This window comes from Colias croceus, chromosome 12, assembly GCF_905220415.1.
Source record: "Colias croceus chromosome 12, ilColCroc2.1".
Lineage (NCBI taxonomy): Eukaryota > Metazoa > Arthropoda > Insecta > Lepidoptera > Pieridae > Colias > Colias croceus.
In genome coordinates, this window is record NC_059548.1 from 9797256 (window position 1) to 9815977 (window position 18722).

General features: G+C 35.0%; 2 protein-coding genes across 6 annotated transcripts in view; one reads left to right on the plus strand and one right to left on the minus strand.

Annotated features, from left to right (window-relative positions):
• The first annotated feature begins 195 nt into the window (after nt 1-195).
• Nucleotides 196-7889, plus strand: LOC123696528 (transformer-2 protein homolog alpha). 3 transcript variants are annotated; one of them, XM_045642802.1, is made up of 8 exons: nt 196-359; nt 466-599; nt 2790-2937; nt 4159-4287; nt 5168-5343; nt 5531-5578; nt 5751-5881; nt 7260-7889. In XM_045642802.1, exons 1-8 carry the CDS (start codon nt 345-347, stop codon nt 7268-7270), a joined length of 792 nt encoding a protein of 263 aa, XP_045498758.1. In that variant the 5' UTR covers nt 196-344; the 3' UTR covers nt 7271-7889. The 3 variants fall into 3 exon arrangements, with proteins under 3 accessions (XP_045498758.1, XP_045498756.1, XP_045498757.1); XM_045642800.1 differs by having other exon boundaries at nt 7496-7889; XM_045642801.1 differs by having other exon boundaries at nt 4162-4287; nt 7496-7889.
• A 3467-nt stretch (nt 7890-11356) lies between these two features.
• LOC123696518 overlaps nt 11357-18722 on the minus strand; it is a 28791-nt gene continuing 21425 nt past the window's right edge. For 2 of the 3 annotated variants that reach the window (XM_045642778.1, XM_045642779.1), the window contains 5 exons: nt 17222-17453; nt 16007-17145; nt 15561-15750; nt 14576-14793; nt 11357-13200 (listed from right to left, as the gene is read on the minus strand). In XM_045642778.1, coding sequence (XP_045498734.1) covers nt 13032-13200; nt 14576-14793; nt 15561-15750; nt 16007-17145; nt 17222-17453 — 1948 coding nt within the window. In that variant the 3' untranslated portion in view covers nt 11357-13031. The remainder of the gene's footprint in view (nt 13201-14575; nt 14794-15560; nt 15751-16006; nt 17146-17221; nt 17454-18722) is intronic. The other variant, XR_006752090.1, reaches the window with a different exon arrangement.

Here is an 18722-nt window from a genome sequence, read left to right on the forward strand (position 1 = left end):
GCGAAGCCGCGGGCGGAAAGCTAGTGCTATATATATATTATATCCTAGTCGTTTTACATCATAATAGGTATAAGAAACATTAAAGTTATTTGAAATTCAAAATAATTTAAATTATGAGATAAAAAATATATATTATGTAGTCTGTGGTTGCACGCCTCGGGCCGCTTCAAGTTGTGAATGCGCCGCGGACCGCGGTTATAAAAGACGCCATTTTGTTTCTCTCTCGACCGCGTTGTCGGCTTTCGCATGATCGGTTTTGTTTTTAACCGCGATCTAAAATTAGAATAATTATTGTGCTTATTTAATAATAGTAAACGATTGTTATTTCTTTTGTTTTGTGCAACATGTCGGATCGAGAGGTACTATAATTAACTTGACTTTTTAGTTATGGTTGAAGCTATGTACGTTTTATTTTGCCGGGGCGCGTGAGGTTATTTGGTGCGATTGTATTTCTGGTAATTTCAGAGGAGCCGCTCTAGGACCCGCAACGGGTCTAGGGAGCCAGTACCAAAGCCTCCAACCATGTCTCGGGGACACACCAGAAGCCGGTCGAGAACACCGCCGCCGCCAAAAGCATCAAGCCGGAAGTATAGGAGCCCGTAAGTCTACAATTACAGCATTTTTTTGATTATTGTAGTTAAAAGCAGAGATTTCTAGTTATTTGCAAAGATTTAATAGCATTTCCGTAGTTGTTTTTTTATCGATATAACCTTGCTGTCAAGGCAACGAGTTGCGCAATAATATATTAAAAAAAACGGTACCGCAATTTTGAATAAATTTTTAGAACTTGATCATTTGATGTAAATTATGTGACCTCTATAATCATACGCCTACTGGATGTGTTTTTAAATAATGAGATTCTATTACAAATATGTTAAAATAACAATAGCATGAGATAAATTATAATTTATATTGTATTGTAGATATGTATGCCCGCTCAAAAAGTATACACTATAGTATAGTACAACACAAGCTGCCTACCATTGTATAGTGACTATACAATGGTAGGCAGCTTGTGTGTTTGATCAATAAAACACACATTGTTTTATCAATAACAGAAACGTTATTGCTGATAACGTTTACGCGTGCTTCGTTTTTACGATAATTGAAAACTTGTTACTGTGCTGGTTTTATCTTTGAATAATGAAAACTAAAGAAAAATTTCTAGTTTCATTTATCATCTACAATGAATGAGGAACATATTTCCATTAATTTCACCCTACATTTTCTCAAATTTTATACAAATCTTTGATATTGTTACTAATTATATTGTTATCATATAATTAAAGTCTTATCAATAAATATGTAACGGGGATGTGTATAAAAATGTAAGTAATTCAGTTTAATGTAAATGGCAATTATAATAATTTACATGCTAAAATTACAGGATATTATGTGATAACGCACGCCACATTCAAAACATTTTTGTTGTCAGCAATCATAGCCATTCTTGCGTTACTTTCCTGTTATGAATGCATGCAAAAAGTGCTAAAAGGAAGTAGGTATATTGGTTAATGCAACACATACTAGTGTCGTCAAAACTATGTGTACAAATATGTGAAATACAAAATAATTTAGGTCAGGCAGATGTTTATTAAAATAAGCTTTGTAACTGTAAATAAAAGCGAAGACCCAGTGTCACATTTCTATGTTATGTTATTAATTGCCGGTTTCATGAATATACAATCATTGTGTGTGTGAGTTATAAAATACATTTCTTTAAGAGAAAATATTTTATCAAAGTGTAATGATTCATGTGTTGGTAAACCCCGTCAGTTTTTTATTAAAGACTGTAGTTGTGAAATATTACTCCAAATTAAATTTCAGCAATGTCTATGGCACACTATGCAATTGCATTTTGATAATATTGCTACTGGAGTAAATTGAATCGGCACTATATTTTGGCACTTATAGCACTAGCTGTGCCTAGTGGTTTTACCCAAGGCGAAACCGGCTGGTAAAAGATAGTATCTATATAGCTTTAGTGTTATCCTGGTACATAAATTACACCACAGCGAAGTTTCATCAAAATAAGTTCCGAGGTTTACACATGTATAAGAAAAAAAAACAAACATAAGACACACATGAATAAGATACAAACATAACAAATGTAAGACTGGATATGGGTTCATATTTTATATGTCCATCCAAAAAGGAACAATTTATTACAAAAAATTGTCGGAAAGGGAAATTACAATTTTTTTAGATATATGTGTTAACACTATTTGAAAAGTTATTGTATAAATCCTACTAATATTATAAATTACTACTGAACTGATTACAATGAAATTTTGTATGTTTATGTTATTGTATTATGGAGCCTATGTCTTAGCTGAAGACTCATAATAAGACATAGGCTACTTTTTATACTGGAAATCCCATAGGAACGGGAACTATGCAAGCTTATCTTTGAGTATGGGTGGAAATCTAGTTTTGCATACATTTAATATTATAAGTCAAAGGTTATAATATGTTATATTGCAGCACCCGTTCCTGCATAAGATGATATGTTATATAATATATAAAACTTAAAGGTGACTAATATAGTGATCTATAAACGCACAGCCGAAACCACTGAACGTATCGGGCTGAAATTTGGCATACAGGTAGATGTCATAACGTAGGCGTCCCCTAAGAAAGGATTTTAGAAAATTCATCCCCTAAAGGGGTACCTAAAATAGGGGATGAAAACTTATACCATGAAAATTTATCTTTTCCACGCAAGCGAAGCTGCGGGCAACCAGTGTTATGTTAGGAATGTTAATACAACAACTCCTCTATCGTTGCAGCACTCGTTCCCGTTCTGTGTCCCCGCGGCGCTACCGCTCGGCGCGCTACTCGCGCTCGCGCTCGCGCTCGTACACGCCGCGCGGCCGCTCGCACTCGCACAGCCCCATGTCGTCGCGAAGGCGGCACACAGGCGACAGGGTGAGTGGTGTAAGTTTGATTGTATCCAAACCATATTACGTGCATGCTTTATTAGTTTTAAGTGCTAAGTGTTGTGGGCGCTGGGTGGTGGGTAGAGATGGGGTGGGCAGTGTTTTGTTTTGTATAGTAGACTTGCTATTTTGTACCATCTCTTCTCTATATGTACATAAAGTTATCTGGTCACAATGTTAGTTACCATACTCCTAGTCATGTTTAACGATCACATAATTTTGCTAGCAGCTAGTTTTGTTTGCTATATATATATATGTATTTACTTACAATAGTTCATTAATTATGTAGTTTAAGTGATACATTTGTAAATTATAATTAATATAATAAATGATGCTAATTTAATTAGTAGGTACTTAAGCTAATGATGTTTCATTAGTTTAACATGCATATAACTTAAGTTAGAAAATAAACATAGAGTTTTAATTTTGTTTAGAGAATTACAATTTACAAATTGACAAAAACATCACTATGAAATAAATTGAATTTGAATTTTCCAACACAGAAATGCTTGTACGAAGTACTTATACGTATTAGTATCCTATATGTTGGAAGAGTAAAGAGTGGATTTAGAGTGAGCTAACTGGAAAATATGTTAGTTTACTAAAGGCCCATTTGCACATACATATATTTTAACCCATTGAGCCCCGAGTGACCCGATCGGACCACGACACAATAGATTTTCTATTGTGTCTGTGATTCCGGGGGCTGAGTTATTAAATATTAATAATATTCTAATATAACATCTTAATATTACAAATATCGCACTAAAAAGAGAGCTTTGAAGGTAATATTTATGTATGTATATTATGTAGTTTCAAATAGTGTAGATAAAGTAACAAAACACTGCTTAAAACTAATTTGCTTGTCTTCCCGACTACTTGGAAGGGTTCAGTTTTTAATGCATGCATGTAACATTTTCAATAACCTCATTTAAAAGGTGCTAACCAGATTGATACCATTACAATTTGTCTTGATAAACATACTCTCAGAAAGAATAATGTTATGACAACTGAGCATGAAATTTAACTGTACATTAAATGATTTTAAAATGGTATAACATGACCATATAGTAGTAGTGACTGTAAAGTTATTTTTTTCTTACCTATTTTTTGTTTTTTATTAATTAAAAATGGCAATGACAATTTTTTAAGCTTCTTTGCAGTTTTGTTTTATGTAGAGAGGCACCATACCACAAGTTTTAGTGTTCTCTTTTTTCAGGAGAACCCAACGCCATCCCGATGCCTCGGTGTTTTCGGACTGAGTCTGTACACTACGGAACAGCAAATTCATCACATTTTTTCCAAATATGGACAAGTTGACAAAGTACAAGTTGTTATTGACGCAAAGGTATGTAAATCTGATTAATTTGTCGTGTTATATAGTTTATTTATCAAGTTTCTAGAAAGTCGGTTATCAAATAACTTTTCAAGTGTGTGTTATTAAAAATGTATTTATCAAGTGTGAAAGCCATTATCAATTACAATTACTCTTTACTTAGTCATAATTTAACTAACATTTTTTTTCTTTAATTCTTTAATTTTTAGGGTTCCGTTGCCAAAATGGCAAAAACGGAACCCTTATAGTTTCGTCATGTCCGTCTGTCCGTCTGTCCGTCTGTCCGTCTGTCACAGCCGATTTACTCGGAAACTATAAGTACTACAGTGATGAAATTTGATGGGAATATGTGTTGTATGAACCGCTACAAAAATATGACACTAAATAGTAAAAAAAAGAATTGGGGGTGGGGCCCCCCATACATGTAACTGAGGGATGAAATTTTTTTTTTCGATGTACATACCCGTGTGGGGTATCAATGGAAAGGTCTTTTAAAATGATATAAAGTTTTCTAAAAAACATTTTTCTTAAAGTGAACGGTTTTTGAGATATCAGCTCTCAAAGTCGTAAAAAGTATGTCCCCCCCCCTCTATTTTTATAACTACGGGGTATAAAATTCTAAAAAAAATAGAGGTGATGCATGCTAATTAACTCTTTCAACGATTTTTGGTTTGATCAAAGTATCTCTTATAGTTTTTGAGATAGGTTGATTTAACTGTAAATAATAAGTTTATTATATTTGCTGCTACGGAACCCTTTGTGCGCGAGCCCGACTCGCACTTGGCCGGTTTTTATTTAATTGATAAGTTACATTTTCAGCAAATATTATTTTTACTTAGGTACATAATTTACCTATTTCATAATATTAAATCTAAATCTACTCTGTTCCCAGACCGGTCGCTCGCGCGGTTTCTGCTTTGTATACTTCGAGTCGCAAGAAAACGCAAAAGTTGCGAAGAACGAGTGCACCGGCATGGAGATTGACGGCAGGCGGATCAGGGTGGACTTCTCGATCACACAGAGAGCGCACACGCCAACACCCGGCATTTATATGGGGAAACCTACACAGTGAGTGACTTTAAACAATAAACAATAACTTTATTTCCAAAATTTTGTGTACTATGTTGTTGGAAGGAAAGTGCATGCTTAAATAATGATTGAAATCAGGATATTTTTTTAATTAAAATAATGAGTGTTTTGAATTATTAGAAAATTGTTTTATTGTGGAAACTAATTTGGTAAATTACTTTTTCAGTCTTGGACGAGGTGACAATGGATATGACAGACGCGGGCGCGACAGAGAGTGAGTAGTTTTTTTTTACATTTATTAAGTGCATAAATTTTCACCGTCCACCACAACTTAAACACTATTTTATGCCACTTTACCGACACTACTTTTACACTTCTTTTCCGGTACCGTTATACCATAACCGGTACCAGTTCAACAGTATTCATATACTTTTGTTCCTTTCCAGCGACTACTACTACCGCGGCGGCGGCGGCTACCGGGAGCGCGACTACTACGCGCGCGGCTACCGGCACCGCTCGCCCTCGCCGCACTACCGCCGCTCGCGCCGCTACGAGCGGGAGCGCTCCTACTCGCCGCGTAAGTGATACCGCAGTACCGCCGCACCGCTGTACCGCACTACCGCACTACCGGCACCGCTCGCCCTCGCCGCACTACCGCCGCTCGCGCCGCTACGAGCGGGAGCGCTCCTACTCGCCGCGTAAGTGATACCGCAGTACCGCCGCACCGCTGTACCGCACTACCGGCACCGCTTACCGCCGTACTACGAGACAACGTTTGTACACAACGTTAGAACAGCATTAGTGCAGCAGTATTGTGGGGAGTGGCTGCTACTCGGCCCGTAAGTAACACCAGTGCTCGTAGAAATGCCGTCCACGCATTACCGGACATTCATACCACCATACCGCACTACCGTCATACTGCAACACAGCACTTGTGCGCAATACAACAGCATTAGTGCAGCAGTGCTGTAAGAAACGCTGCTAATCGACCCGTAAGTAACGCTCGCAATGATACCGCCCATACATTACCCCAAAGTTATACCGCCATACCGCACTATCATACAGTCACTACGCAGAAACATGCTACTGTCAAACGGCGCTGTTATCGCGAAGTATGAAGTTCTACTACCCGAGTAAGTTACGCTTCACGCTTGCCCTTAATCTTTCGATATATGTAAATGATAATAAATTCACTTTGCAACAGTAATTGATGCTAAATACTACAATAAATTTTATATATCAATCATTTGCATAAAAAAAAATTACCTCGAATATTGTTCGAGACAATATGGATTGAAAAAATCCTTCAATCTCCCAATGTTGGTTTATATGTAAGTATTTATATGTCACAAAACGCTGCATGTATGTATATGTCATTTTTAAATGTGTTATCTTACTGTATGTATTTCTACTATGTTCTTTTTAATCTGTTTCTCTAAAATTTTCTCAGAAAGTGTTAAGGAAGTGGTAAATATCTTCTATTTATGTTGTATTTTATTAATATTTTTCTTCAAGCATTTGGTCTGAAGATGTCCCGATTTTATTGTATACTGGTCAGATCCCTTATCTTGGAGGAATGGAGAGGAATATAAAATTACGATGTGCATTTTCTATGACACTGTTATTGTTTTGGTGTGATGGAAAATGTGATTTTGTTTCGAAATACTTTGTTTTTTAGAAAAATTGAAAAGAAACTGTCTCCTATTATTTGGAATATGTCCTAAATTTCTTGTTATTACAACGTTGCGCTTTATGCAGCTTCGCGTTAATTTTTTATTCTTTTTAATTGAAATTTTTGTAACCTTAGTACGCGGTATTATTAAAGTAATATTTGATTAATATAAACGAAGTATTTTCCGTGCAAGTGCCCTCCATTCGTCCACAGACAGGCCCGACCACGTGCCGTGTGCTGTTCCCGAAGTGCCGCGTGATTACATTGCTCTTTGACTTTGCAGGTCGGTATTAGTCTCGCGACGGTGACGTCACTTCAGACATTTTTTATACACCACCACTTCCCAAATGTAGCCGGATATGCATTTATAGAGAAATGTCGCGAACGGCTAAACAGTCATAGTTGTAACTCGCGAGATAAGGGTCTAGATGTAAGGTAGCCACTAGATGTAACGCAAACGTTAGATGATAATAAAAGATTTACAACTAAGTCTAATATTGATTTTGTTTGTTTGAAAAGGTATTGAAACAAGAAGTAAAGGATGAAGTTCCTTGAAAAACTAACTGTGTTGAAGTTTTGAATTTTGCAAATCTATATTGGTCGCCGAAAGAAGGGGCCGCCGGCTTGAGAACCGAAGTTTCGCGAACTTGTAAAGAATATGATCGGTCTGTGCAAGCTCCGATACCAAGAAGATCCGCCATCAGATCATATTCTTTCAACAAATTGTTCCAATACAAATTAACCACACCCTACACAGATATTTTTTGAGTGACTCGTACGTATTTCTATTCGATTCCGTAGAATTTGTATTTTATATATATATAATTATTATTATTTAGTTTGATGATATCGTATTTTAGTGTAGACTTGTGTTGTGAACGAGTTGTTAATAAATAATGATTTTTTTAAATAACATTGGATTCTTCTTCATTGTAGTCTTTCCCACCTTATCTATCCTTTCGACATCCTATCTATAGTAAAAACACATAATAATATTATATACTTCATAAATATTTCTGAAGAAATTGCATAATAACTTTGATAAAATAACATCAATAATTAATATCTTTTATTTTCATGTTTGGGGGAAACCTAATTTTCAATCTAAATGTCTTGGGATCATCATACTATGTAGCTTATTATACTGAATAAGAAGCATTGAGTTACTATGTACTACGTACTAGAGAGGACATCGTGTAGTAGTGATATTTGTAACACGAGTTAGAGCCAATCGGCTCAAACCAATTTTTGTTACATTGATTGGTTTCAATTGATAAGTTTATTCATATTTTTTTAATAAGATAAACAATATTTTTTTTTGTTTCATTGATTGGTTTTAATGTATAAGTAATAAGAGGCAGAATATCTACGTGTATGACTCATTAGCCGCCCCGCTTGTCGCACAGATTTTGTTCGTGGTGTCCTCTCTATACGTAGTAATACCTCAATGATAAGAAGTAATTTTGTACACTTAGTAAAAGCAATCTATTTAGTTATGCTCATTCATCATAATATATAAGTATGAAATAAAACCACAACATATTTGTAATATTTTATTCTCAGTATAGTATTACACGTACGAGTAAAGTTAACAAAAAAATCTCACTATCGGGTTTTTTTAAAGTTCTTAAAAATATCTATGTATAAGAAGTATAAATAAATAGCGCATTATGTATTGGCACTTGTTTCTGAGATGGCATTGCGCAGGTTCAAAACGGTGTAACACTTTTTGATCAAAATAGTTTTGGACGAATATAATACCAAAGAATAGTTATTGCCAGTATAAAGTCAAAGCAAAAACACCTGTTGCTATATTGAGTATACGAGTTTGTATCGAAAATTACAAATTATTTGATTACATACATTCAAGATTCTGGTACAACTTAGAAATAGGCAAAATCGTAAAAAATGTTGTGTGGTTTTATGAAACCACGGTAAAAGTGAAACTTTTTTTCACACTACAGACATTTAACTAAAAATTAGTACGTATCGTGCGTCACGCGACATGCGCTACACAGACCAAAAAGTTTGAGACGATGTAATAAAAGTTTCACTTTAACAATATAATATGTTATGTACAGTTGAAAAGATACAAACTCTGTAAAATATACAAATTTTATTAAAAATCATCACCATTGCTTAAACATAAGATATTATAGAGTGTGGAACGAGCGGCGCCTGCGCATCGGAAGACAGTTTTCTACAGTAGTTAAGTATTAAATTCATTGTTTTTTTCTGTACAATGAATTAAAAGTATCCTACTCCCAGTAATATTATAAATGCGAAAGTCTGTGAGGATGTGTGTGTGTGTGTTTGTTACTCTTTCACGCAAATACTACTGAACCGATTACATTGAAATTTAGCACACATATTGAGGGTAACTTGGATTAACAAATAGGATAGGTTTTATCCCGGATATCCCACGGGAACGGGAACTAGTGAGTTTTTATTTTTAAAACGCGGGCGGAAATCTAGTATAGTATAATTTACAAATCAAATTTCATACAAATCGGTGTAGTTTTTTTTTTATAAAAGATTATACATAACTATACATTTGGACAAGACATAAAAACAATGGTAATGATTACAATAAAAACTGATGCTACAATGCTTAGATATTGTAAAAATAGGTAAAAACATACGCTCGCATATAAAATGCCCTCACTAATACTGAAATAAACAAGAACAACAAAATATAAGTAACAATGGTATAAATTAACAGAATTCTATGACATCGATAATATAATGTACAGTATTCAAAATTAAAATGTAACAACAATCTAAGAAACTGATAATAATCTGACAATAAATATACTACAAATCTTTTATTGTGGATATCTCATTCCGAATACAAAATTATTAATAAAAAAAGACGTGTGGCACTCGGGGACTGCCGCGGTTGCGCTATTGCATGCTATGCCTTCAAGCCACACCTCCGCCCGTCGGAGTGGGGAGCGTGAGGTTTTTTCGTTACGGAATTTCTCGATTCGGTCCCCGCGCTCAAGGCCCGCGATAGAAGCTATGCAATAGCTTAAAAATAAAACGAAATACCATATAAAACGAACATGTTAAGCATAACAAACATATTACAGCACATATTGCAAGAATCCCATGTTAAAAATATGGAATATACATCTAAAGCAACAAATATGGAATGCAAAAAATCTTAAATACTGACACAAAATAGACGGCTTCGATATATTTTAAGATAAAGGCTAAGATCATAGAAATCTAAATAACAAAACACTATAGAAGTGCTATAATGTCATTATTTCTACAAAAAAATAATTAGGTACCGATGAAATGTTATTCCTTTATTAGTATAACAGGATGAATTTCCGCAATGGGAAGTGATGAAACATACCATGTTTACACACGCACGTATCGAGAGCAACTGAATAGCGACGAACGCACTGGTGGCTTGGAAGTCACCTGAATGGCGACAAGGTCACGCGTGCTTACGACTTCTAGTGTCTCGTTATTTAGATTTCTAAGGATACATCAAAATGCCGATCTAAGCTTCTAGCATATTATTTGGCATCTACCTTACATAAAGTAGGTAGATAAGGTCTAAGACCCACAAATTAAAAATATGAAGCTACCAGACGGCAAGATTGAGCATGACTAGCTGTAGATATATGGCCGGACATTACAAGCTAGCGTAGCATAGATAAGTATAGCTTCATTTCTATGGCTGGAATAAAGATATTAAAATTGTTTCGGACGCCATACTTTCGTAATATATAATCTGTATGACATAAAAATTACCGCCAAAATGCAACTTTATGTCAAACGGATCAGACGAGCTTTGCAATAAAATTCTAAATTGTTGCGAAATATTGTAAATAAATTTACTTTTCGAGATGGCATCAAAGATATGTACGGATCATGTAAACTTACGGCTACTTAGTTGAATGTTTTTAATATGGAGTTATATTGTGGATAGATAGAAGAGGTTAAATGTTATAGCGAATATATAAAAATTCTAACGTCCAATTTAAGGACAACTGTCTCTCTACTATCTATAGTTACGTCTACAAAGAAAAATAACAATCCTACTATAATACTAATCGAATATCTACAACTAATACTAAGCATAAATTACGGAATTAATACATTTTCAATGCAGTTAAAAGTCTACATTTATTGTCCAGAGTCTAACAAGTCTGAACAGATAAATTAAAAACTTAAGAATATTATAACATAGTAGCGGTCCGCCCCGGCTTCGCCCGTGGTACATGTTTACGTTTTCTCTACATAAGAACCATCCTCGTACTTCAAGGAATATAATAAAAAAAGAATTATCGAAATCGGTTCAGCCGTTCTCGAGTTATGGAATTACAACGAAAAGTGGCATTGATTTTTATATATTAGATTAATAAGATAAGTGCTGCCATGTATAGGCTCTGTCTGAATAAATACAATTTTTGGAATGATAAAATGTAGAAAAGTGTATTAGAAATTTAGAAACACATAAAAGTATTCAAAACATAATAGTATGTCTAGTACATAACTGAACAATGTTTATTTTGGATAAATGTATCCAAATGCTAAATAATTTAGCTCTTCTCTCCAAAAGAAAAAGGACCTAATTTTAGTTCAACACAAGTTCTATCCTGCATTAAATTATTGTTAAAATTTAAATTATTCTTCATTCAAATCGATCGATTAAAAATAGAAAATATGCAAAGGTTATTCATAAACAAGTCATAAAACATGAGATCCATAATATTAGGAATGTTTTGTTAGGATGATTTCTAAGTGTTTATAACTTTGCATAGGTATATGTATAGTTTAAGTAATAATAGGGTCAGAGTATTAAATGCGCCTTTGCATTTTCTTTAAAGTATGTTGAAGTTCTATTAGAAATAATCTTTTGGAAGAATCTTCTTATTTAAGTTAGTTTCAATTGACGTCATCTCAAGTCTTAATTTATGTAATAACTACGTTTTTATGGTTACTTACTGGTACTTTATGGTTTTTTACTGGTTATCACTGGTTATGGAGCAAATATCAGCGTTAAAAATTTGCAATAAGGTGCATTTTAGCATGACAAGAGTATTTAGGTAGTTAATGAAATGAAAAAAATTATAATTGCAAAACTTGACACACGCTTTGTCCCAGTTTACTTTGACATATAGTTTACTCCAATGTTTACTTCTTATAACATTGAAATAAGGGTCAATTCACATGAAACACACGTAGATGGTTACTCTCGTCTAACTTTACATATAAACCACGAGATGAGGTTCAGATTACATTTGCACCACGCAATTATCATGATCGTTGCATGAAAATATAATTTCAGAAAACATTATAACACAATGATACATATATTATAGTAGTTAAAACGCGGAATTTTTGTCACGTCAAGATTTCAAATGAATTTGGGTCATATTTGAAAACGTCATATCAAAAGAATTCATGAGTCATATTCCAATAGAAATAGGTCACGTTTACAAACCTATTACCAATTATTCAGTCCGTTTCAATTGCAATAGCACACAGATGAGATGTTTCCTTAAGATGTCACTCCAATTTGAGATCTATTAGCACACATTACGAATCAATTTAGAACAACATCAATATAATTATGTCTGTTCAAAATTAGATATTATCAAATTAGATGTTATAATTCTTACGAGGTGTCAATCGAATAAGAGTTTTATTCCAACACAATAAAGTTCACAGAACACTACATTATCACTTCCCCATATTCCATAAATTTGCCACAACAATTCTCTATTGCTAGAATTATTTCCTTTTCGATATAAAGTCTGTACACCACACTATCCATAAACTTTTCACACCTAATTAAACCCTATTCAGACATGATAAGGTCCATTTTATATTAACAACGCACAATGATCTCTATGCAATCTACGGCGGGCCCGTAGCGGTGCGGTTGCGAGTATATCAGAAGGCAGCGGGCCGGCAGGTCAGAGGCCGCTCTCTCGGCAGAATTCTTTACTTTACGATATAAAGTCTGTACACCACACTATCCATAAACTTTTCACACCAAACTGAACCTTATCTTCACTCCACAAGGTCCATTTTATATCAGCAAAGCGCAATGATCTCTATGCAATCTACGGCGGGCCCGTAACGGTGCGGTGGCGAGTATATCGGATGGGGGCGGCGGGCCGGCGGGTCGGGGGCCGCTCTCTTGGTAGAACATTTGCGCTCGACCGCACGACGCGCCTAGTACTACGCTGTCGTCGCTCCTGAGGAGAGATATTTAGATTTTAGATGATTGTAGCAGTTCGAAAAGTAACATTAACAAAATATGCTGTAATTAGCATAAAAATACAAATGGAAAAGAACTATACAGACTATTAAATGGTGGCGTCAATGAATGAAAGATTGATTGTTTTATTTTTTTACTTCGGCAAGCACAACAAAGGCAAATAACTGTATAGCACTTATTTATACCTCTTTTATACATGGTAAAATTCAAAATATTTCAAGTAAAAAATTCATGTTAATTATCACTTAAACATCACTTTATATTCTTAATTCGTAAGGAGCTAATTAAACATTCAGATTATGCAGTTCATTCTGGATCTTGATGCACAAAAATTTACATAAAACTCGGTAATATATTTTTATATTTTTGGGTTGGTTGGTTATTATATTTTTGGGTGGACTGTGTCAAATTTATTTTCATATTGCATCTTTTTAAGACAGATAAAAAGTTATTTTTAGAAGTCCTTGCAAAGTTTACTAAAGTTTAAATTCAATTTTGGGTAAAACCGGCTCTGAAGGACAACAAACACTTTAAGGCACTTTCTTTATTACCTTTAAAAGCTTGTAGTTTATTTTTAAAACAAAAATGAGAACGCAATTTATCGATGGGCAATATTTACAAAAATAATCGAATCATTTCGTACATTCCATTGGATTTTAAATGAAGTCGGCAATTTAGCAGTAGCATGTTTTTAATTAAATGCCTTCTCTCTATCTCTCTGTGTCTTTGCCTGTTTCTTGTAGTAAGTTACTAACGCTAAAGAATACTAAAAATTAAATTAAATTCGGAGTTTACAGTTACTAAATTATTATTCAAATAATTGCTTTAATTCGATTATCGTCCTTTTTATGACTATAAACTACCTCTACTGCGACACCAAAAAGCAGTGGAAGTCAATCTTGAATTTTCTGGCACAATAGACAGAATCTACCCATATTAGTTTGTGTTAAAATGTATTTTGTATAAATAAATCAAAGTAGGAAGAACTTATTTGGTCATAAAACATTTTTATTTTATGCTCCTTTCTGGGTGAACCGATTTTGATAATTCTTTTTTGTTTGCTGGAGTCTGTAGTGATCCCATTTCAATTTTGGTTTAGTTCTGACAATAAGCTGGTGGTTTATTGATTTTTAAGCTATTGCATAGCTTTTATCACGGACCTTGAGCACGGGGACCGAATCCAGAAATTCCGTAACGAAAAACCTCACGCTCCCCACTACGACGGGCAGAGGTGTGGCTTGAAGGCATAGCATGCAATAGCTTTACCGCGGCAGTCCCCGAGTGCCACACGTCTTTTTTTTTGTTAAAAAATAATTATATTGAAAATTCATTAAATTAGTTCTTCGTCTTACCTGAGCATAAACTCTGCCAAATCGGGGTCCTCTTCCAATTCATTATGTATTAGTCCCATAGTGGCTATATCCACCGCTGCCCAGGGCCCCCCGCGTTTAACCGTGCCCCAGTCGGGGTCCAATAGCAAGTAACTATAGTCACTACAGTCGGGCCCTGCCACGGGGGGCTCCACACATTGCTGCTCTATGGGGCCCAACGCGTTTAGGGATGTTTCCCACTGAAATGATAGTGAAGAAAAATATTAAATCTAATACAAATATGTACTAATCATCATAATATGTACTAAACATCATAATGATGAAACGTCTTTATTTTTCTGTTTTTCTTGCTAAGTACTATTATTATTATTTTTTTTTTTCTCTGTTCTCGTCCCGCCTTTTTAGTGACCTCTTTGCTTGTTACCTTTTACCGTGGTTGCCTGGTAGAGATCACTACTTAGTGATAAGGCCGCCAAGTTAATTGTACTCTGTTTTTAGATGTAATTAATACTAAGGTTTCCTATTTGTACAATTAATTAAGTGTAAAAATAAAATAAATAAATAAATAGCAGGAACAATAGATATCCACAGAGCGATTCCGTGTGGATATTTTTTAGCGAGGCTGTTAGCTTTTTAGTACTTAAAAATATAAAATACATACATAGTGCAATTTATTGTTTCCATAAGTACAATACACTCGATTGGTGCAATAAAGTTGTATTGAATTATAATATGAATCACACTTGAAAAGTTGAAAAGTTGTGTGTGTGTATAATATATTCGCCAAAGACAAAAAGAAAATAAATTCGCCATTTTTGGTCTGAGTATATTTATTTTATTCACCAATGAATTAATAATATAATAGCAACATTGTGCAGGGCGCTAATAACTATTGCACAACTAACTGGGTCACTCGATTCCGCTTCGCTTTCGCTCGCTTCGCTATCGCAATTATCAAAAATATCACAAATTTTTTTAATCTTAGGATTGTTTTTACTTTACTCACCAAAGAATTAATAATATCCGCATCATTAGCGGCTTCCAAATCAAGTAATTCCAACAGAGCAACATTGTGCAGACCGCTAACGAACAGCGCACATCGCACGGCGCGGGAAGCGAACCCGCTAACGTTCGCTTCGCCTTCGCTCGCTTCGCTATCGCTCTCACTGTCGGACTCGCGTTGCGCGGGTTTTGGTCTGTGGATATTCAAAATTTATTTATTCAATACAATATGTTATTAAAAAGAGACTTCAAATATGTAGCTGTTTTGTTAATGTTAAATAGTTGACTTGGTGAAAATAATAATTGTAATACAACTTTAGTATATAGTTCATACTTCAGCCTTTGTTAATTAAAAAACAAAATAAATTTCAAAATATTACTTTAAAAAAATAGAAAAAAAGAGTAGGTATTAAGTAATTTTATAAATATCAAACAATGGACATGACATACTTATTTGAAAAATTAATTGGTTTCTCCAATCCCGGCGTTAGAATGTCTCTCAACTCGAGCGGGGTCATCACTCGACTGCTGTAGCCGCTAGATTTATCCGAGAACGCTAAATGGCTAAGTTTTTCCATTAACGGCGTTAGCTGAACTCCAGTCAACTTTTTCTTAAAGCTTATCGTATCCGTCTCCGTCTGTGAATCCGTGTTCAAAGATTTCAAAGGCAACGACAAAGACTTCCGCCTCGACTGGTCCGTAATCGACAAAGTTTTAGTCGAGTCCTTGGCAATTTTCTTCGGCGTTCTTTGCGGGGACTTCGCCAACTCCGAGTCGAAGTCTTGGAATTTATCCATCTCGCACAATTTGAGGTTGAAATTAAACATGTTGTCTTCCTTAGATTTGTCTTTCATGTCCGCGTAATACTGTTCGAGATACTGATTGAAAAGCGATTCGGATATCGCGATGCCGTCGTTTCTGAATACTGGGAAGGATGGGTCGTTTATTGTTATTGTGTTCTGGTTCTTACGTTGCGCCGTCGGTGACGCGTCTATATCCTCTTTGGACGTTTTTAACTTTATTTTCGACCCGTTTTTATTAGTTATCTTTTGTATTGTATCATGCAAATCTGTGACGCTAGATAGTTTCCTCAACGGTTCGGGTTTATTAATAAAATGTTCGGCCACACAGTCGGTATTTAGGATCGTTTTCGTGTCGCGTTTTTCGTCTATTTTACAGTTTTCGATGTTTTTCAGAACGTCTGGTTCCACATCAGTTTTTTCTTGGCTATCCAGGTTTTGGCAGATGGATAGCATGTTTCCGTGTAATCTTTTGTATTCGACCATTGGTGTTGAGCAAACACTGGTCTGTCCTGTGAAGACATTTTCATCTTCTTTCACGTCTTCCTCTAATGATTTCTGGTTTTTAAAGCTTAGTGACAGTTTGTTGGGTCGCGGTCTGGGTTTATTGGCAAAGGGTACTACATCAGGCATACTGGGTTTCCGTTTCTCTCCTGGTACTTCTTCTCTATTCGGCGGAGAGATCATTGTGTGATCTTCCTCAGGTACTGCTGTAAAAAGTAGCGATTTGTCCCTTTTCATGCCTGTCTGTGGAAATTCTCGAGCCCTATCTCTATCTGCTTCTTGTGCCTGTAAAAATCACATTTTAGCATAAAATGAACAATGTTTACGTACCAAATTGTTAAGAAACCTGTTGGAAATATACCTTCTTAAACCCGTTGACTAATTCCTCTCCATTTTTCGCAAACTCCTGTAACTTATTGGCTTGTTTCTTCAAACTATTGTACGCCTTTCTGCCCACATATACTACCAATACTTGTGACCCTAAAGGCAGAGGTGTGTCGGTCTCTAAGCTCTCTGCTGGGGACTTTATCCGATACGGATCTACTACTGTAAGGTATGAGGTCAGACTCGGTGGTAATTGTGTTGCGATTATCCTGGAATAGAATATTTAATATGGTTATAATGTGAATCTAAAAACGCACGTACTACGTGCGCGCGGTTTCACCCGCGTGGCTCCGCTCCTGTTGGTCTTAGCGTGATAATATATAGCCTATATTACTCGTGGATAATGTAGCTATCGAATGGTGAAAGAATTTTTAAAATCGGTCCAGTAGTTTATGAGCCTATTCATTACAATCAAACAAACAATCAAACAAAGTTTTCCAGTTTATAATATTAGTGTAGATTAGCATGACTCTATAAATTACGTCCGGAATTTTATATATAAATAGTTTTTTTAGAAATTTTTGTATAATCTTTTTCTATCGTATTAGATTCATGAACGTATTTCCGCATTCGATATCATTTCCTTCATACATTTAATATATTCACCCCATCTAAAACACCAATAACACTTGAATAATTAATAACTACTTGCACAACATAAAATTCCTTGCGTCCAAACCAATCCCAAAACTCGTTTTTGATCAAAACAACTAAAGGGGGCCATAAACACGGTCACTTTGGCCACTTTTGGCTCGAGAGAGATTACTGTAAATTCGATGAAATGGAATGTTCAATAAGTTGTACAATACTGTTGTTAATGTTTTAACAAGTATTTTATGAACATGATTGTTTCGTGTACATGTGTATGAATTGACGATTATTTAGGAATTATCGTGAAGGACATTTTAATTCTGAAACATTTTGGGCACTGTTTGGTTTTGATAAAAATGGTGTTCTAATATTATTTTTAACATGAACCAATGGAATATAATAGAGCTGCGAATGCTGGGAATTAAAATTCTTTGCTATTTATTATTAAAATCTTTTTCTAATACAGTCAATGCGTTATAATCGAGCAAAATTATGTTTGTGTTTTATACTATTATATTCAGATTGCAGAGTGATTGATAACGACGTCGCCGTCTACTCAAATAGAAAAAAATATTATCAATATAAAATTGCGATTCGATTTCTCTGTATTCAGCAGCTTTGAAAGCGTTATTATAACTCAATGACACTTATCTTCGAGGTCTAGTCTATATCATTCTAACTATAAGAAATTATAATAAATCTATACTAATATTATAAAGCTGAAGAGTTTGTTTGTTTGTTTGAACGCACTTATCTCAAGAACCGGTCTTGTCCGATTTGAAAATTATTTCGGTGTTGGATAGCCCATTTATCGAGGAAGGCTATAGGCTAATCCTCACGTTAAGACCAACAGAAGCGGAGCCACGCGGGTGAAACCGCGGAGCGCA

Excerpts from the sequence above, each read along its gene's own strand:
- LOC123696528 (XM_045642800.1), top strand. Across the intron at positions 600-2,789 it reads AGCCGGAAGTATAGGAGCCC|CACTCGTTCCCGTTCTGTGT; the intron begins GTAAGTCTACAA and ends CTATCGTTGCAG. Across the intron at positions 5,344-5,530 it reads TATATGGGGAAACCTACACA|TCTTGGACGAGGTGACAATG; the intron begins GTGAGTGACTTT and ends TTACTTTTTCAG.